General features: G+C 37.3%; 2 protein-coding genes across 3 annotated transcripts in view; one reads left to right on the top strand and one right to left on the bottom strand.

Annotated features, from left to right (window-relative positions):
- The window catches only part of Nlg3 (Neuroligin 3), a 220,803-nt gene extending 212,315 nt beyond the window's left edge, over positions 1-8,488 (top strand). Inside the window, exons 8-12 of the mRNA XM_072002921.1 lie at positions 3,981-4,132; positions 4,227-4,339; positions 5,866-5,996; positions 6,147-6,698; positions 8,219-8,488. Of these exons, the coding sequence (XP_071859022.1) occupies positions 3,981-4,132; positions 4,227-4,339; positions 5,866-5,996; positions 6,147-6,698; positions 8,219-8,266 (996 nt within the window). The 3' untranslated portion in view covers positions 8,267-8,488. The remainder of the gene's footprint in view (positions 1-3,980; positions 4,133-4,226; positions 4,340-5,865; positions 5,997-6,146; positions 6,699-8,218) is intronic.
- A 3,142-nt stretch (positions 8,489-11,630) lies between these two features.
- Rab6 (RAS oncogene family member Rab6) lies at positions 11,631-20,411 on the bottom strand. Of its 2 annotated transcripts, none has more exons than XM_072002960.1 (6): positions 20,167-20,411; positions 19,454-19,512; positions 18,703-18,862; positions 18,419-18,624; positions 18,265-18,331; positions 11,631-15,429 (listed from the first exon to the last, which is right to left on the bottom strand). In XM_072002960.1, the coding sequence occupies exons 1-6, from the start codon at positions 20,234-20,236 to the stop codon at positions 15,356-15,358; spliced, it is 636 nt and encodes a 211-aa protein (XP_071859061.1). In that variant the 5' UTR covers positions 20,237-20,411; the 3' UTR covers positions 11,631-15,355. The 2 variants fall into 2 exon arrangements, with proteins under 2 accessions (XP_071859061.1, XP_071859062.1); XM_072002961.1 differs by lacking the exon at positions 11,631-15,429 and adding an exon at positions 16,556-17,815 and having other exon boundaries at positions 20,167-20,410.
- Positions 20,412-20,581: the final 170 nt, after the last annotated feature.

The raw sequence follows: 20,581 nt of genomic DNA, 5'->3' as shown, positions 1-20,581 counted from the left end.
TTGGTTATTAATGTTGAAATTGTACTCGTTAATAGATTTCCATAACGAATAATTAATAAATTCGACGCTGATACGTCGAACAATTTGCATTTATAATTCGCGATTCACCAAGTTATCGTCCGAATAATCGGCGAAAATTGCGAAAACGGCAGGCAATCCTGCGCTTCGTCCGGCCATTGATTTTAGATTCGCCGACCAAACATCATTAAATATTTCACTCGCGAATATTAATAGAAATTAGAAGGATTTCGTTAACCTGCGCTGAAACTGAAATTAACTTCCGCCAAGGAAACAAATTTTTACTTCGCAGAAACACTGCTGAAAGTTTCTGAATTTAAAGGAGACGGCGTTTCCACTGCCGAGAATTCGGTTACCTTGCAAAGTGAAACTTTCATCGGTGAAAATGTTTCAAAAATGAGGAAGGAAACGGGTAGTGTAACAAGAACGATAAAGTTAATTATCGTAAGGAACAGCGGTATAACGCGAGATATACGTTAATCAGAAAAAAGTGAACAAACCCATCGAGATTAGTCGGAATTTTAATTGGATTGTAGCACATGTCCATACAGGCGTAATCCTTTTACTCGCATAAACACGATCTGACACTTTAGCAAAATTCGAATTTCCATCGTTAATTTCATCGTTGTTTTAGAATGTTGATAAATATCAGATTAGATATACCATTATCCGAAATCAATTCAAGCGATATCAATTTTTAATTTGAATCTTTCATATAAAAGAAATAGCGTTAAAATTGAGATTATAAAGATTTCTAAAGCTTCGCCGAATAAAACTTCCAATAAAATCCTTTTATACGCGGACAAAAAGAGCCACCGAAACATTACAGAAAGCAAAAGCTTTATCAGGGGGACGATGATTCTTCGGAAATTGCTTTTACTCGAACGATCGCCGACCGTTAAGTGGAACAAACTTTTTACTATGAGATAAAAGAGCCGAAGAACGAGAAAAAAGCACGCGAAACGTGCAAAACTGTCGCGTTATAAGGAGGAGGACATCAAAGGCAACTAGCAGCGTGAGTTTAAATTTAAATTTAGATCATCGATTGTGCACCGTTCAACCATTTATGCAGTAACCATACAGAACAGCATTAACGCCTTCTGATATAATCGTATAAATTGTAGTACCGAAAGAAACGTTTGCCTTTCTTCGTTTCACCCTGCGCTTCGTGCCATAAATCAAATTTCCAGCATTTAAAGTGAAATTTATACGAGAATACGCGTGAGAAAACTGTGACCGGTAATTGCAAATAAAAACAAGAAAAACTGTAGTTATCGTCTTTTTGTTCTTCGAAATAATGTCACGATATTCTCCACGTTCTGCTTTTGTCGTCACGTCGGAATATTCGCCAGAAAATTGCAAATTCGGTAACGATGTCGATTGCAACCAGGGAAGAAGGGTGACGGTATTCTCATGCAAAACGAGAAGGTAGGGAACAGCGAATGAAAGGGTTAGCAAGAAATGCAGGCTGCGTATTAGGGGCTAGAGCATGGAAAATTTACAGAAGAACTAATACCATCGACGTAGCATGTAGAAAGAAAGTTTGGCATTCTCGAACCAGCGGAGAAGAAAGGAAAGGAAATAAGCCGCATGGAAAAATGTCCATTATAAAAATTCCAGTCTTTCCTCATAGAAGACGCGAGAAACTATTCCCAGAAGCTGTGGCCGAGTTCTCGAATAGACAATACAAACGCTTTCTACCGTTCGTTTTCGTGGCAACGCGCTCGTCGAGCGCAGCAGTGTCCAGCGTGGCAGAGAGTCGGACGTATCGATTACACCTGGACGAGGGAAGCAAAGAAAGCAGCTGGACGAACGAAGGAGATTCTCTGACTGTGCGAAAGGATAGGAGATTCGTGGAAACGGAAGCGGAGAGCGTGGATGGAGAGAAAGGGCAGCGAGTCAGAAAAGCTAAAGAATAAAATTCAATCCGGTAAAACTCGTTGAGGGAGGTAAACAATGGCGATTCGTAATTAAAACGGACGAAAAAATACAGAGTAGCGGCCGGTGATGAAAGCGACAGAGCAAATAGAGGCAGTCGGTGTTTCAGGGCATAATTAACGGGGCAGCCGACCCGTAAAAACACGGGAAGAAAAGGAATGTAAAATTGTATAATGACATAGGACGAGGTTGCGAGGAAGAAGAATCTCCGGAAGGAGAAAAGCAACATGATCGCGTAACTAACCTGATAATGATTCGTACTTAAAGATGGTGAAAAGGATAGAAAACTAGCGAGAAGTATAGAGGATATCGAAGTAGAGGCACACGATCCGATCTGTCTTCGCGAATTGTCAGATCGACGAAATCGTGTGCGTACTTGTTTGCCAAACTATTCGCTGAAAGATCTCAAGATCTTTTCACTGTAAGGGCAAAAGTTCATCCAACAGTTTCACGGGAGTGACGGCGAAGTTACGGAGTTAGTCGAGCAGCTACTACGACGAGAGATTCCTTGATTGATATCCGTAATACGGTGGCAAAGTTTCGATCTCTGGAACCATTGGTACGCTCAGGAAGAATCTTTGATTGAATGTAGATTATAAAGATAGTATCTACCATAGTTTCATAGTGTTTGCCAACTCTTTTGTGCAAGAACGTAACGCGGGAAGCCGTTTCGTCAGAAAATTGAAAATAAGCTGAGGCAACGGATTCAGTGAAGTGCAACGAACTACATGATTTTCAAAAGGCAACAAAGTCTTGCGCCGCGAATCGATAAGGAAAATATTAGGAAGGAAACGGAGGCGCTACAAAAGATGCAGAAGGTCTCCATTACTCCGGCAAGCTCAAAGGGAATTTTCTAACCTGGAAGTTTCGATCTCGACCAAACGAATCGTCTTTATTTCTTCTCTTTCGAACTTCTCGACCCAAAAATCCATTCGATCGAGAGAAAACCATCGTCGGGGATACAGGAAACACCCGCCCTTTCGTTTGCAAATTGAATATTCGACGTTGCTCGTAAGAGCAGATCGTTTAATACCTTTGACCGCATTAAAAACGCTTTATCGGCTAGACTTTGCAGGAATGATCGCGAATTTTTTTAAACAAACGCCGTATTTCACGTTTCTCCATATACTCGCGCGTTGCTGCTCCTATTTTCAACATGTTAGTAAATTTTCCCTCGCAGTCTCAAAGGAGAAAAGGATATTTATGCGGCAAACGACCTATGCAGAATTAAGTCTGGAAGCAGTGAAGGATTTATCGCGTGCACCATGTTTCTACTTTATGACGATAGTCCTGTTTCTGTGTGTTTTTCAACATGCCACCTCATATTCTCTCTTAGAGTAAAATTAAATGCATATTACATCTCGTATCTCTTTGTAACGTCTTGCAAAATACTCGCCTACTGATACTTTCTGCGTCAAAGAGTAGTAGAATTTATCCGGTAAAAAAGCTATTTCTAATTATAAAATTACGCGAATCTTATAAAATAGCAGCGAACAAAGTCCAAAACAATTTTCCAACGAATCATAGTCGATGGGTAAATAGAAGATTGCGAATTATCGATTTTTGTGGAAAACAAAGAGATGGAAAATAGGGGACGTCTCTTTTCCTCTGGAACGAATGATCGTTCAGAGAGGAAACGAAAGGTTTCCAAAGGGCAGCAATTGCTTTCTCCATGGTCAAGTCGAACAACTAAGAGGTCAGAGTAATCTCGAAACCGGGATAGTCGAGCACATATAATGGCGTGCTCATTCCGTTCTTTCCTCCTCTCAATAGCTAGAAAATCCTTTCTCCATTTAAAATACGGTCGACATCCTACGTCGTTAAAATGCCATCAATACTTTGGGACAGACTTGCATTGCGAGCGTGACTTGTTTATTCTATAAACCAAAAAAAGGAATCTTTAATTTTCCTTGGTCGATTCATACCGAATTGTGGCAGGAGAATGATCTTTATTCGCAGAAATTCGACGATCTTTCGATTTTAAACAGAAAAAGGGGGGAGTCTCACGAATATTTTATTCGCAGAGGCCAGGCTGCATCCACGGCGAGGACCTACCATATTTTTTCGGAGCACCGCTGGTAGGTGGTTTATCCCATTGGCCCAAGAACTACACAAGGCCAGAGATCACTCTGTCCGAGAGCGTGATACTCTATCTGACGAACTTCGCACGCACCGGGTGAGTCGTGAAATAGTAATTTTGCAGCAGTAGCCCCGGCTATTCCGATTGTCCAAACGAGAAATTAACGATCGTCCTGTGTATACGATGATAGAAATCCGAACGAGGGAACGCCGGACGTTGGACCGTTGAGACCCGAGAGAACAAAGTTGAAGAACATCGATTGGATCGCTTACGAAACGGTGCACAAGAAGTACCTGAGCATAGGTGAGGCTGAGATTGAGTTTGCCTAAACTTTTCAGTCGATCGTCAGTCGTAAAGTATTTCTAACAAAAGTAGAAGGGTTTTTATTTTAATTAGAAGAAGTTCCATTTAAGTTCCAGTACCATTTATGCATGACTGTAACCACGATTTCCAGTACCACGAATCTGGTAGTTTGAATTTTCCATCGCGTTTAACCATCAAGGACCCGGGTTATCGCGACAAGATGCTTCGAAATTGCGAGAAAATCCGCGTTGCACGAACCGGTGTTTCGGAAAGTGTTCGATTCCCACGGATTCTAATTCCCCTTGTAATCTCAGCTCGCTAGAGTTTCCAATTAGCCTCAGTTTTCACAATCCTACGTCAGCACGAACCTCGAGACTTACGAGGCATTAATCGTTTAGAGAAGGAGTAAAGGTTATTCGTTAAGGAGATTCTCGGAAAACTGAAACGAATGGAAAAAAAACGTTTTTGAGTATGTTGTTTCCTGCATTCGAGGAAATCCCTGCGTCTCGTTTCGAAATGGAACCGGGAAACTATTATTTAATCCGATTATTCTGTGAAGCGTGTATAATGAACGTAGTCTTGCAGGGCTGCCACGCATCTCGTACGTGTAACTAAGAGGATCAGCGAAATTTATTTGCATAATTCTCGTCTTCATCGTGAAACGAGAAGAAGAGTTTGTCAGGAACGGACAGGATTCACTTTACCGTTTAACGTTCCTATATTCGGATCGCGTTGCGACTTTGAAATAGAACGCCATTGTGAGAATGGACTCACCCCTCAACTGGCTCCGATTTGCACCGTTTCTTTGCTTCTATCCATCGTTCCCGAAAAAAAAAGAAAAAAAATAGAGAAAAACGGCGGGAGATGAAAGGAACGCGAAATAAAAACGTAACTTCAAATACCAAGTTGCTCTTTACTGGATGTATGGAAAATTCGTCCCTTTGTTGGACTCTATTTTTTGATCAAAATCAACTTGTAACATTTCATCGTGACTGTACGAAAGTCGACGAGAGGCTTCCGCGTGTCGCATTAGTCTTTGACTCTGATCTGTCTCGAACGCGTTCCACTAAAACGAGAGAGGCAAAAAGGGATGGAAAATCGTCAGGCCGAGCAGAACACGTCGTTGGCGCAGGAAAGTTCGCTCGGTAGAGCGCAGTCTGGTTCGAACAGTGCCATAGCGCAGCCGCAAGTAGAAAAGCCGGCGCATAGTCAGCCTAAGGGGTAGATGTCTAACTCTCTCTCGTCCTATGACCGTCGCCGAGTGCTGGAGCTTTGAGGCGTACTGACTAACGAAGCAGCCTTCTCTATGAGATTACCACGCGACAATAATTAATTACCCTGCTGTTAATGTGGAAAGGTTCCGCTGAAAAGGCGGCTTTTCGAGGTTATCGCGCGAGTAGGTTGTACGCAGTTGCTCGCTCGTTTTCTCTAAAAAAGTGACGTTCTCTTTCTCCGTCTGCGCCTACCAGCACCACTCCTTTCCTTCGCTTTCGTTGACCCGGCTGAGACTTCATCCATGCTTCCAGAGATCAAGTCGAAGCTGAAGAACCACTACAGGGCGCACAGACTATCGTTTTGGCTGAACCTTGTGCCTGATCTCCATAAACCTGGCTCCGACGACGTTCCTAGATCGCATCATCTGCTTGACACTGAACAGGTACGTTCAACTCTATTTCCTTCTAGACGGACGTTGACCCTTTGAACGCTGAACAAATTTCTACAAGTTTTTAAGAACAGATGACCCTTCCTCTACTTTGAAGCGACCTCCAGCTTTCCACAGCATTTTTTATACATTTATTTCTTACAGGTGCCACCCAGGTTCATCCAGAGGATACCAACGACGACACGAATGACTACGGTGGAGGTGACACTCGCGGAGAGGACGCAAAACGTGACGACAGCGATACCAAGCGAGCTAGCCTTCGAAGATTCAACCATCCAACCGGAAGATGGGTTCGCGGCTTACTCCACAGCCCTCAGCCTAACCATAGCGATTGGCTGTAGCCTATTGATCCTTAATGTTCTAATTTTCGCGGGTGTATACTATCAGCGCGATAAGAGCAACCAACATAATTGTTCAAAAAAACGTCAGGAGAATGGACAAATGCCTAACAACATTTGCGGAGATCTGGACACAAAGAGTGTCGAAAGACACCATATTCAACATATTCCGCCACCAGAGTTTGCAGATTTACAGAACAATAGCTGTCACGTACCGATGCCACCTCCACCTCCGAAGAACACAAAACCGGGAAAGCCAGGACAGAATCTAATCATCAGTCCTAATCAACTTCAACAGGAAAGTATGGCGATGACTGGCACCGGGACGCTGAAGAAGGGTCACAATCATCAGCAACAGGTAATGGACGAGCTGAGAGTTTGACTCCACGAGCACCTCGTAAATGTAGCCGAACAGCTACGGACGACTGATAGTCACGTAAAGTTTAATTTGCACCGTATGCTCGTGCATTTGAAAGCACAGAATGGAAGGGGACTGTTAGCGTTTTAAGGAAATGTTCTGAAACCTTGTTGTGAATCTGTTGACAGTTCTGGAGAAACTGAAGAAAATAGGTGCATCGAATTTATTGCAACACTGGGTTTCTTCATCTACGACATCTGTCAAATGACGTCAAAACGTCGATCATTTCTTTATAATCGACAGAAGTAATGTTAATTCGCGACAATGCAAAGGACGAACGTTCGACGGTGCTTGTTGCTGACAAACTTATCCAAATCCCTTCGATGAAATCGCTCACGAACGTAAAATCTCGTGAGTCCGACTCCTTGTCCTTTTCTACTTACTCCGATAAAACAAAGAGAAAGAAGAAAACCTTGCGACCAACTGCCGAAAAATCGTATAGTCTTCGATATATAATTAACGATGTCTAAGTAGAATCTTTGATCCTCGAGGAAACATTGGAACCGTTTCTCGACGATGGCTCAATCGATCGTTCTCCCAGAAAGATTATTTCTCGAACGAACATCTTTTGTAACTCTTCACGGTCCAAAGAATTTTTTCTTCTTTCTGATCGAGGAATTGAACATTATCGAAGAATTCTGTTGAACAAAAACTAAAAGTATCTAATGAAAACCGCGAGGAGGTAAACATTCTGTTTCTAAACAACGTTCACTTCGATATCAGGCAGAAAGAATGCACGTACGAGTCAAACTGGCTTATTTATACATCTATTCTTTCGACAAATGGTAGATTCTCGGCCAGATTTGCGATTCAGTGACTCGTGCGTTCGATTCTTTCTTCGTAGAATTAGAATTTCGAATAAGATCCATTTGCATCATCGACGACATTTCCAGCGGTCTGTGAAACTTCCATTCTTTTCTTAAATTAAATTAGTTGAAGTACTTTCCACTGTCCCACGAGAGAAAGAAACAGAGCCTCGGAATCGATCGTTCGATTATCCACGTTCTGTCACTGCCACGGTGAACGAGCTCATCTGGTAAAATTCAAAAAGCTGGAAGTAGTGTCGATCGGCCTAGATGCTCAATAAAAAGTTACAAAACAAAAGGAACAAACAAACATAAAAAAAAAATGGCCACCGATGACACGATGCAATTGAGATCTCGAATAGAACGGCGTCATAGGAGGGTTCTTTTTTTACAAACGTAAAAAACAGCAAGAAACGAGATCGTCTTATGATAGATGATTTATCGTTCAAACTATACAACAGCATACTGCCAAACAGTTGAAAGCGATACTTTTAACTTGGGATGCGAGTCAATACGAAGTGTCGATAATGCTACAATAGCGATCGCCTGAAAACGAAAAATCGTCGATCGTATGTACAGTCGCGATTCGAAAAAGAAAAATCGGGAAACGAGTGGTTTTTGGTCCAATTTTTTTTTTTTTTCTATTTTTTTTAGATCGTGGCTACGTCAAACATTCTAACGAAGCGTGGACGTACTGTATGAAAACAGAATGGGTTTAGACTGTAAATAATAATTAATTCAACTTAGTGGTTTGTCAAGTCGCAAGAATATTGTGGTGTATGAAACGACGAAGAAACGAGGAAACCGATTGTAATTGCACTTGTGTCGAGTAACAAGATGGTGTGTCAGCGTAGAAGCACTGGACGTAATTTTAAATTTGTATATAATTGACATTACAATAAACTGTGTAAACAATTACAATTAGCTACGATACACTTCATGTTTTCCTTTAACGAAATTATTTGCCTGCTATTAATCGCTATGATAAATACGAGAAACCTTTAACTACGAACCCCAAAAAATCATTTATCTTCGCAAAAATGCATATCTAAAGATTGATTAAAAACAGACACATAGAGAATAACAAATCGCAGCAATATTTATTGGAAAGCTACCCATAAAAGCGATCAGAAAAAAAAATAAATATTTCAGAAAAAATATTTCGATAGGAACGCCAGTCCATCAGTACTTCTATTTATGAAACGAAAATTCGAATAATGAAAGCATGCATCGAAGGGACGATGAGGAATATTTGGACGAAAAGCTCTTTAAAAAATCCCTGTCGCGTAAACGAATAAATAAATGAAAAAGCATTTGCGCTGCACGCTAATGATCAATCTCGAATATCCATACAAAATTCTCAATCAATTAAACAAACACGAATCGACGAATTTTTCCCCCAATGAAAAATCACAGATACGCGAGACTGAGGCTATTATCGTGTAACCTCAAAAACATTTTAATCTCCAACATTTTCATGAAATGAATCGGGCATGAACGACTCATAAATACAAATTTTTATTCGTTCGTTCGTTTCAAGCTCCACTAATTGAATTGTATAGATTATAAATTGTGCAGACTGGGATGATACAATTCTAGCAAGTTTGCGAAAATCTCGTAAGCTCGTTTCGAACCGTGACAAGGGCGTGCCTTTCCAAGGGACACGGTACAAAAAAGATTGCTTTCGGTTTTTATCATCGTAACAGCAAACGAACGCTGCACCGATCTTAGATATACGATCTTGATTGTTCGTGCTTCATTGAATCTAAATTGCATAAACTGAATGTACTGATTAAGCGCAAACAAATTGATAAGTCTGCAAAGAGGATTAGTATGAACTTTTCTCTTGTAAATAATCTTCCTATGTGCTTCGATGAAACACATTCATTCGGATTTCCATAGAATTTAAGTGCCTTTTTGCCAAGATTATTTTCGTATTAATTCATACTTTCAACTAAATTTATTAAACTGCATAATACAATAAATCTTCATTGATTTCAATATTCCCATTAATTGAAATTAATATTTTCTTTTTTATCTCTTTATCCTCATGAACTGTTCTCGAAATGATAAAGCTTTATCAACATAGATCCTACTAATTCGGGCAGCCGTTTTTATCGAAAACCAGCTTTTTATCCCAATCAACGTGGATTACGTAAATTTTATTATGCTCTATTTTTTTTCGACAAATGATTTTTATACAGTGATTCACCGTTAAACTCGAAGCTCTCGCAATCCGAATTTTCATTCGGTTTGTACAACTCAATCTCTAACCGACTCTTGCCAACTTCTCATTTGAAATGCTCAAATTAATCAAGTTGCACTCCACCAAATTAAAACGCATTTTTTTTTCTCGACGTTTCTTATAACTTCGTTTTTAATTAGCGGCAATATTTGCCAGACTTACCCAATTATTCGCTCTCCACTCGACTCACCAACGCGTTCACGTTGGCGGAAAAAGTTCCTCGGCGAAACGAAAGGTTGTTCGCAGGCTTTGGCTAATTATACTCTTATTCTGATTGAAATTAAATTTGATGGGAAAAAACGAGAAATAAGTGTATAAAAAAAACAAGAGAGAGAGAGAGAGAGAGGAATTAAACAATAGGCGTTCGCTCCTCACATTTTTACAAAACTTTCCGGTTAGTTGCTTCTATTGAGTCGAAACTTCATCAACTGGCTTCGATTTTATTCTCAAAGTTCCGATTGCTGGAGAACTCTTTCACAAATCGAACCTCGAAACTTCGAAGGAACTCAAATTGATCTTCGATACCGTCGTTTCAATCCCTTCGACCGGATATACATCGTCACCGTATCTATGTTTATACCCTGCGAACAACCGAATGCGGGCTAACAAACATTCTCTTCGAAGTATACCGTGTCCTAACTACAAGTATCGCTGCAGTATTCGTTTACACTAGCGGTTCAATTAACCTACGGCACCATCGTAATTGCATTAAACAGGCTAGCCAGTCTCCGGAAAGGTCTATCGTGATCCAGTGTGACGGATTACAGTCGAATGCGTTATGGATACGGTACGTCTGTTTTCGAGGAACTCCTAATCGGGCTGAGAAGATAACGCGAATATACTCTGATAGGATTGCTTGATTGCAGTGCTGTTACCTGTGATTAAATCACCATGCTACGCTGATCGAATTATAGTGTCTCAGTCAGCGTGAGTATGTCATTGATATACTACGTTCAATCCCGAAAATCGTATCGCTAGTGTGAACTTGGAAATCTTTGCACCTAATACGATAAAATGGAAAATGATCGGAGGAATCGTCTCCTTAATTCGGATCGTTGCTTTCTAACCAGCGTTACACATTCGTCGCGTAAAGTCACATTCGGTCTTCGATTGTTAGGGTAAAATGATTGCGGCTTCGAAGGAACTGTGAATCGAGGAGGTTGAAATTAGTCAATAGAGAGTAGAACACATATTTTACTCATATCCAATGGAACACAAACGGGTGTATCGAATTCTTAAGCGAAGCGTGCTACAGTGTTTTATTCACAGAAGAAACATAATCTTCGGTACGACCGATTAAATTGTATAAAACAAACGCATGCTTCTTTATCGCAGTCCTCCTCTGATCTCGGTTCGTTGTAGCACGGACAAACGCGTAAATCGAAGAAACGACGACACGTGTCCCCTAATATTAAATACGATACAATCGGTGTGTTTGTATGTGTGTGTGTGTGTGTATATGCAATTGCTACAGCTACGCGTAGCTTCGAAGCTAAATGAGAAATATCACGATTTACTACTCGTTATTTACGTACTTCGATATTGAGCTATAGCAAATGAGGGAAACAATAAAAGATCCCGGGCTTGTCCTCGGTATCCATTTCTTTCGCCTCTTCAACGAATCCAATCGCGATAGTTATAATAATGTAATATGTTTACATTGCTTATAGATCATGTGAGCCATAAATGCACTTTTAGTCTTCCGGTCTGATCGGAATGTTCAGGCGCGTATGTAGAACGATGCAGGTACAAACGCGAAGGAGCTGTTGTCGATCGTCGATCAATTTCCCTTACATCGATCTCGAATGAATCAAGAATCTCTGGTGTTTATTTTCAATTATATTTCTGCAAGATCTCGTTTTATCACGTTAAACAAAAGCGTACATTAGTTTCTATTTTATATTAAATATGTCGGAGAAACTTAAAGCCTTGAAACATTTAACCCTTCGAGTCTCGGATTTTCATTTCGTTTCGAACGAAGAATAATAGGAATCAAGGAAACATTCTACTATAAGTATCAAATTATCATATAGAGACAGAAAATCGAATATACAGAAAGAACATTCCCACAAATTTCATTTCGCTTCCTACGTCGAAGACTATATTATGAATTCATAATGTTGGATTCATAATGTTTTACAAAAAGATCCATCACAAGAATTCTACAGCCTCGATGACTGGAAGGGTTAACTTTACAATTAATGAATATCGCACCCTACTACTACGTTAAGGTTGACAATTTAATTGCAAAAAGACGATACAGCGAATACCTCTATTTAACTAAGAAACATCGGCTACAATAACATTACCACATAACGCGGCTGCCTTGCAAATTACATTCACAAGAATCCTCCGAAACGCTACAAATCATTATTACTACTAGATTATCAAATCTCCGTTAACCCTTTCGCTACGAAGAGCAACCACGTTACAAAACCGAATGTTTCTTTCCTCGTACTAATATTACTTAAAATAATACAACGTAATTCCGTGTGCCTAAAGAAACGAATACATTTACTCAGGACCCTACATACGAATCTTTAAGACTATCCCTTAAATAAAATGCAAGCTTTATAAAAGAAAATATAAGATCATATGAAATCTGGATACTTTTTTCGTCTTACTAAATAATTCTAATAAACGTATTCCATCCCTTACACAAACATTTGTCAATACTTTCATAGATGTGTTTCACGCAATCACCAATTATCGTAATTGTCAAATCACGTTTGAGTGACTCGATACAATAACGTAACTCTTCGACGAAATTCGTGACAATATTTTTTATTTAATCGGCAATACTCTCGTGGCGAAAGGATGGAACCGCAACCGAAAAGATCTCACTGTGCCCTAACGAAACAAGCACCGTGGATTTTTGAACGATCCATCGATCGCGTTGTTTCCAATGATAGATCGTTCCGACTAGATCGACGTATCTCTACATTCGTTCGCTTCGCCAGCGTGGAGGAGACAATCGCTGCAGCCGCGTGGAGATCGAGAGGACTTCCTTTAGTTACATCGGAAGTGCGCCCCTGACGAGCGTTGACACGTCCTCTTTCTCCTTAGGCATGAACATCGCGAACTAGGCGATAAAGATTAAAACGAGTACAGCAAAGTTATTCCCCTCGTACGGAAATGTCTAAGGGAATCTACCCTACGTCGAGCTACGGCCGTATTTTCGGTCGAGGAGTCTGCAGCCGAGTGTCTTCTCCGCGGAACACGAGGCCGAATGAAAGAAAAATATACGCTCGGTATGCACCAACAAGAAGTCGAATGATACGAATCCTTTCCCCAACCGACATTTTTAGGCGCTTTTTAGATTATTCCATATTCATAGTTTACAATACATTCCTCAACGAGAATATGTTTTTCCCGAATAGAAAGTATCGAACGTAATAAAGTATCTTCGACCTTTGCAAAACGTACTAAACTTTCTTCGGGATTCGTACCACAGAACTTCTGGATGTTCGTACGCTGCAATACAAGACGGTGCGAATCAACGCTACACGACACGTTATTACACAAGGGGCTGCGCTAGAGAGACAGTTTAACGTTGAGAAGAAACGGTGCTAGTGCACGTAGAGCTCGCGATAAGCACGGCGGATTAATGAATTACATATCACTTAATTTCTGTTCCATGTTTCGCTCTTTTCCCATCGTTTTCTTCAAACAGAAGCCTTATCACATCAATGTTCAACGACGACGCCAGAGGAAACTACGCTCGTTCGCGACTTCGGTCACGTGGCAAGCGAAATTTTCTCATCCTTGCATTTTCTCCACAGATGCGTCTACCGTTTCGTTTTTTTTTTTTTTTTTTTTTTTTCTAAATTCTAATTAGCAGATGTAAAATTGGCCCACTTCCTTCATGGCACACTCGATTATCGCTGACAGAACACTGAATGTCGCGCTCGAACCAATTTACCCGCGAATTTTCCGAGTTCAGCCGCTTCATTAACGAGACTGTCGCAACATCTTTTCCTCCAAAGCGCTTCGTGTTATGCCTGGCACGGTACAGTATTAGTATTATAGCTCGAGTATATTTCGTTTCGTTTTATTCGATTCTGATTAAACAACGGCGTGCTCAAAAGCGTTCAGTCTCCTCGATAAAACACGAGCAATTTCGTCGCTCGACGCTCGTCACACGTTGTGACACACGAGACAGGTTCATGAATTGATGCACAATGCACACACTTTTTTTCATACTGATTTCTACGTTTTAGTCATTTATGCATTTATTTGTGCATGTGTGTTTGTGTGTATCTCGTTAGAAAGAAGACGCAACTCTAAATCTTCCTTTTAAACTGAAATACCGATTCTCTTTCATCTAACTTGCTGAAACAATCAACAAATTTCATTGGTTCAAAAGATAACGTACTGAAAGACAAAAATTGAATAGTTACACAAGTTAATAATTATATAAAATGGCGAGTGAACGATTGAACACATTTCATTCTTTTCCCAAATTATTCTCTTCAACGTGCGTCTTCTTCCTCAATTTATGAACGGATCGCATATCGAGTCGCTCGCTTATTTATCAAGAAATATTGAAAAATGTCTATAAAGATGGTTAATTATGATTACAATATTATAAACCTTGAACAATCCACCATCGAACAAACTTGCCAATAACATGTTCTACGTGTGAGTAATAATTTTCGCAAATGATCCAGAAACAGACCGTTCGATCATTCGATTTCCTCGACTATCTTGTAAACTAATAAAACGTTTTACTTTCAGTCGTTTTCGTTAAGGTCTAGAATATCTCTGTCTAAAAGACTCTCGTCTAAGCTTCTCGGTGTCTTGTGCGTGTTGAGTAGATTTTACCTCGAAAATCGCGATCCAAGAAAACGATGATAGGATGAGCAAAGAACGTTGTTCGGAAGAAATTGGTGGCATCTCGACTTCTCGAGTCGGCTAAGCTCGACGAAATTTTATGGAAAAGTAAAAATAGTAATGTCGATGTACTTTTTATTTATTGAACGATTCGCAACATCAAGAATCGTGATATGTACAATCTCACAGAAAAGCTGTTTGCATATTGCTTCGATCGCTTAACGATGCATTGAATGATATTCCAACGAGCATGGAAGAGCCATCCTATCATCGTGATGTAGCTATTACATCGGTCATTCGTTTGGTGGAACTTTTTATTTCTTTTCTGAACGACGTCTATTTGCGGTTCACACCGTAATGTGTAAAGAAGATCGCTAGTTCTCGTCGAAGAGTGTCTGGCGGGTACAACAACATAACAACGTGCACTATAACCGTACGAAGCTGTTCTCGGAGTAATATGAATCATAGCAAAACGCTCAGTTAATCACGCTATAGTTAAACGACTTAAATGAGACTGATCGGGGCAGAAGTAGTTGGTAGTAAGAACGGTGTCAATGAAACGTTTTGTGCCTTCGTCGCGCGTTAACTTATGGGCCACGATGTAGACATCAGAAGAAGCCAGCATCTTGTTAATAGTACGTGATGATTTTTGGTTCGTATCAGAATGTCTCAAGGAGTTAGCATTATTAGCTGCACATTGATAAACCACCTCCCTAGCAAATGCAGCCGCTCTCTCCCTCCGATTCGGAGCCGTTCTGCATCGGTGATTGATTCTGCAAATCGACAGCTGCTTTCGTGTGTTAAGGCGTTATCACAGTAACCATTCGATTGCCATTAATATTCAGCTATTAATTCATTTAAAAAAAAAAAAAAAAAGGATCAGCGTGTCGATCAATTTTCGTATCAATCTTACAAATTCGTGTAAATTCTAAGAAGAAACTGCTAAACCCTAAAAAAAAAATCGTATTAATAGATTTGAACGATTCCTTGTGTTTAGGCAGTATGCTGAGTCATTATATTATATCAAATTTAGAAGTTTTACAAAGAATTTCTCAAGTGTATACGATTTTTGACTCTGGATTGCGATCGAAAATTTAGTCCCATTGAAGTTTGAGTCAGTAAATGTGTGTTTTTCTTTTTCCGAAAGCTAGGATAGATGGTATTCAAAAAGCATATAAAATTTAAGTAGTTTAAAAACGGGACGGAGCATTCCCTAACATTAATAACCGTGAAATTTTACAGCCACAAAGCACCTTAATTAGAAATTATACAATGAGTGCTATCTCTCACATACTCACGATATGATACAAAGCATTGTATATATAGAAAAAATAGAGGCAAAGTGGAATATTCTGTATATGCCAATAACTAATTGTTCAAGTGCGTCCTAAATTATGATCAGCTATTATCACTTGTCAGCCCGATTATTCACTGAGACATTAATCATAGTCGTTATCGGAGTTTTTAACGTTTTATAAACAAAATAATCATTTTTCTAGCCAGATAAGCAAGTAATTATCAGTATTTTAGATTAGTGTTCAAATTATATGAAAGTATATTTAGCTAGCTTCATTTTCTTTCTACGAAGCTGATAGCAGAGCACAGTAAAAACTATAAAAAATACTACAAAGGCGACAGACCTTTTATATTAGAGATCTTATAAAACAAAAGATTTATAATGAAATATAAAATAAAATAGAACTGCTTCTGTTATTTGTATGATTTTTGTATCATATTTAAATTTTAAGTGTTTCACTTTGCCCCTATTTTTCCGATATGTATATAAACCCTAGTTAAAATATTATACAGCTAAAAATAAGACTTATACAATGATTACGAAATAAGGAAATATGTATAACGAGGAAAAATGGCAAGAACAAATTATGGTTCATAAAAAAATCAATATAAAAAAATAATAATGCTATTAGATGTTTTTATATAAATAAAATATTACAATAATTATTAACAAAAATATCATAGTATTAGGTATAATAGCATTCTGTCTATCCATATCCCAAATTTTAAGTTAATATATACAAATTCAATTTTGTCAAAGTTTCTGAAAATGATTTGATCTATCTAAATTTCTTTCTTTCCTGCTTTTTTTTTTTTTTTTTTTTACTTTTGTATGTGTATATATAAATGAAATATTCAGTTCCAAGTATATAAATAATACTTCAATAGGAAATGCAACATATTAATTTATGCAGTGATTATTCCAAATCAAGGAAAACCATTATACATGAGCAATGTTTTCTTAAAATATTTATAAAAAATGAGATATCGTTAACTACTAATTTTGCATCGTTGAAATTATTTTTCCCCTTATGCTCATTCACAGTACGCTCGCAGGTACATATTATACGAGTTGCCTTTTATACTAAATCGGTCCACATTTCAATCCAGTGCATCCATAAATATATAAGATTTTTATTGCTCGCGTTTGCAACCAGTTCAAATCGATAACAAATTGTAGTTGACTATTACTTTGACTGCATTTACGCAATACGTAATTACATGATTTCAACATTAGTTTATCGCGTATTGCAACTTATATATACATGACGATAAATACATATGTAGTATATATATAAGTGCACCATATATCATGCAATTGCAGCACTGATCATGCATACGACTAGTATTTCATTCAAATTCTTTTTTATCAGAATGCAAAATATAAAAAAAATTTAATTACTTAAAATTACACATATTCGTGACAAACAAAATATCTGTTATAAAAATTATTTGTTGATTAAGAAAATGTTCGAAGCACTATCTAAGATGATGATTATTAACTACCGACACGTCAAAAAAGCAAGCGGCTCTGATGAAGTACAAGAGTTTAAATGAATTAAATTATGTTGATGATTTACTAGTACACACAAACACGTTATTGTGTAAAAGCAGTCTGCTTAAGCTACCGTGGGATATTTATTTTTCTTTCACGAAAAGACCATTATAGCTCCTCAATACAGTGCTACTCCTTTTCACATTATAAACTGTGAAAGGGTACAGACTGAATATCACTGTCCTAGCATTGAAAGTTTAATTTATAAATTAACTTATATCAGTGTGTTGTCTACCATTAGGCTGATCGGTGGTTTAACATGCACAACTGCTCTCCGATGCTTTCAGTTCAATTGGTGTGTCCTTCAGAACTACTTCTTGCACTACAGGTTTAGCAACACATTAAGGAAAACACAAAAAGATAACGGAAAAAACTGAAACTGTTAATAATGTTAAAAAATAATGTTAAAAGTAATGGATTCAAAACGATTCTTAGAAAATTAATAATGGTTATGAAAAATTTAAAACTATATAACATACATATTTAATTATTCTAGAAAATTGATAAAATATTACTGTAAAATATATCTGAAATTTAAATAACCAATGAAGTTTCTATAAAATATATTGAAAGATTACTTTGATAGACTGAAATCAAGTAATCTTGAAAGCAAATGATATTCAAACCATGTAACAAATAAAAACAGAATAAAGATTAAGGATGTAGGACATATTTCTTAGTGCTATATTTGAAGAAAGAAAAATCCCTGAAATATGATTATGTATATGTACCATGCAGATGTGCACATTACGTATCTTACATAAAGGATACTGTCTTCGGGTGGCTTATTTTCAGTGGAATCCATGCCTGGTAAAGCTGCTGCTACTCTTCTAAAAAGCTGGCCAATGAATAGAATAGAATTAATATATTACAATTTTAATTAATATAGCAAAGAATAAATGTTTATTAAGCAATAGAAACTTACCTGTTTCACATTATATCCAGCTTTAGCACTAGTTTCAATAAACATTACATTTAACTCTTTAGCTTTTCGTTCACCTTCTTCCATTGAAACTTGTCTTTTATCACCCAAATCTGTTTTATTACCCACTAACATAATAATTACATCACTTCCTCTTTCAGTCCGTACATCATCAATCCATTTTGATGTTTGATGAAATGAGTTTGCATCTGTATATATAGTTCACTTGAGCTCATGATGTAACATGACATAGTCTACACTTTATCTCTATTTCAAATTAAACTTACTAGTAATATCATACACCACTACTGCAACAGTAGAATCTCTGATATAACTAGGTATCAAAGATCTAAACCGTTCTTGGCCTGCAGTATCCCACAGCTGTAATCTTACAGTTCTATCCTCCAGATACATAGTTTTGCTTAAAAAATCTATACCTATTGTAGCCTGTAATAAATAATATAGTATTTTATTGTAACTTTCCATATAAAATCATTTCATTATACCTAAAATATTTTAATTAAAACTACTATATTGAAATTTCATATTTTAATAAACTCACAAATTAGAAGTAATAATACTTGACGATAATCTTATGATATTCCTACATTTTGTTTCTTTAATGTTATCTATTGCAAAAAATCAATGTCTTGGCCGCCCTATTGTCTCTCCTCACTGATAATTGATACTGTCCATTTTATACAACAAAAGTGTAAGACATATAAAAATCATAACTACAATAAAATGAAATTAAAAAAAAATGAAAGATAAAGATATAGATAAAAGTACAAATTTATGACATTCTCATAAGATCATTGGAAAATATGCCAATGAGATATGGATAATCTCAGAAATTTGGATTGTAGGTTGTGTGGTAAAAGAGAAAATTAAAGAACTGTTATATTTAAATATTTATAAGATAACATATTAATCTATGTCACTAAATCAATTTGTTATTTGATATTTATTTAAAACTATACGTAAATTTTATGACATATGCATAAATATATGTACACCACAAAACCAATAGTTTCATACCTGATACGTGTTGTCAAAGCTGTCATACATAAACCGTGTGATAAGAGAAGTTTTTCCAACTGCAACATCAAATCACACGATTAATGCAAAAAATGTACTATTATGTGTTTAAAAAATCAAAATACAAAATAGAATATAGTTGTACAAAATGTAGTTCAGAAACATACATGATAATGAATTATTATTATAAATTTAAATCATATTGTAGCCATTTTTAAAAATATATAATTCATAGTAAAATTACTATCTTCCCTTAGATAAAATATAAATTATTGAAATTTATTCACTGCGATTAGATTTTACAATATTGCGGTATATCGATATAGTCTGCAATCGTTTAAAATGAAACAAATATATAAAACAGCGATACGAGATTAAGTGCATAAATAATGAATTTTAATGGTTAATAAACATTTTTTATGAAAATGATGGGATTGTACAACTAGGTACATATAAAATTATAGGTATTGTTAAGACTAAATGCAATTTTAGGATGGTGATAATAAGAACGACGCCAAATTCGATCGCAACGATAAAGTTGCACAGTGACCAGAAATATTGATCTATAACCTAGAACGGTCATCACTGGAACAGATACATACGACAGAAAATATGGTACTTGATACACGAGAAATCATCAGCAAGATAAAACGGACATGTACATCAACAATATTGATCCAAAATCAACGGAAGTAGATTTAGAAAATACATACCGCTCTGTTCACCGAGAAAGACAAGCTTAAATTTACGCAACGGGTTTCCAAAATCACCCGAAGACGACATTTTCTTCGTATATTAGAACTACTACGCGATGGATTATAAGTACTAAGCACACGTGAATAACTTAATTAATGCAACGAGTCATTAATTTTCACGAGAAATCATCTAACTTGACAGGTCGCAAAGCCACTCCTTCCTTCACTTGTAGGGTAGCCACGTTTAACTGGGAAGTGACGTCATTGGTTAGTTGTTAGTCTTGTTAGTTTCTAATCTTATTCCTCTAGATGGCGCTAAAAATTTAAAATACGTCGAAAAAAATTTTCTTCTGTTCTGAAGATTTCCACAAAAATGTTCCTATAATAATTTCGCAAATGTGTTATAAAAACAATATGTTAAAAAATTATTAAT

Source organism: Bombus fervidus, chromosome 5 (assembly GCF_041682495.2).
Source record: "Bombus fervidus isolate BK054 chromosome 5, iyBomFerv1, whole genome shotgun sequence".
NCBI lineage: Eukaryota > Metazoa > Arthropoda > Insecta > Hymenoptera > Apidae > Bombus > Bombus fervidus.
The sequence above is the reverse complement of the archived record's forward strand: the minus strand, read 5'-3'. Positions and strand labels throughout refer to the sequence as shown.

Bases quoted from the DNA above. Each gene is read 5' to 3' on its own strand.
- Rab6 (XM_072002960.1), bottom strand. From the start codon at position 20,236: ATGTCGTCTTCGGGTGATTTTGGAAACCCGTTGCGTAAATTTAAGCTT. The intron at 19,513-20,166 runs GTATGTATTTTC...TTGATGTTGCAG, and splicing joins CTTTCTCGGTGAACAGAGCG to TTGGAAAAACTTCTCTTATC. The intron at 18,863-19,453 runs GTATGAAACTAT...TATTTATTACAG, and splicing joins GCTTTGACAACACGTATCAG to GCTACAATAGGTATAGATTT.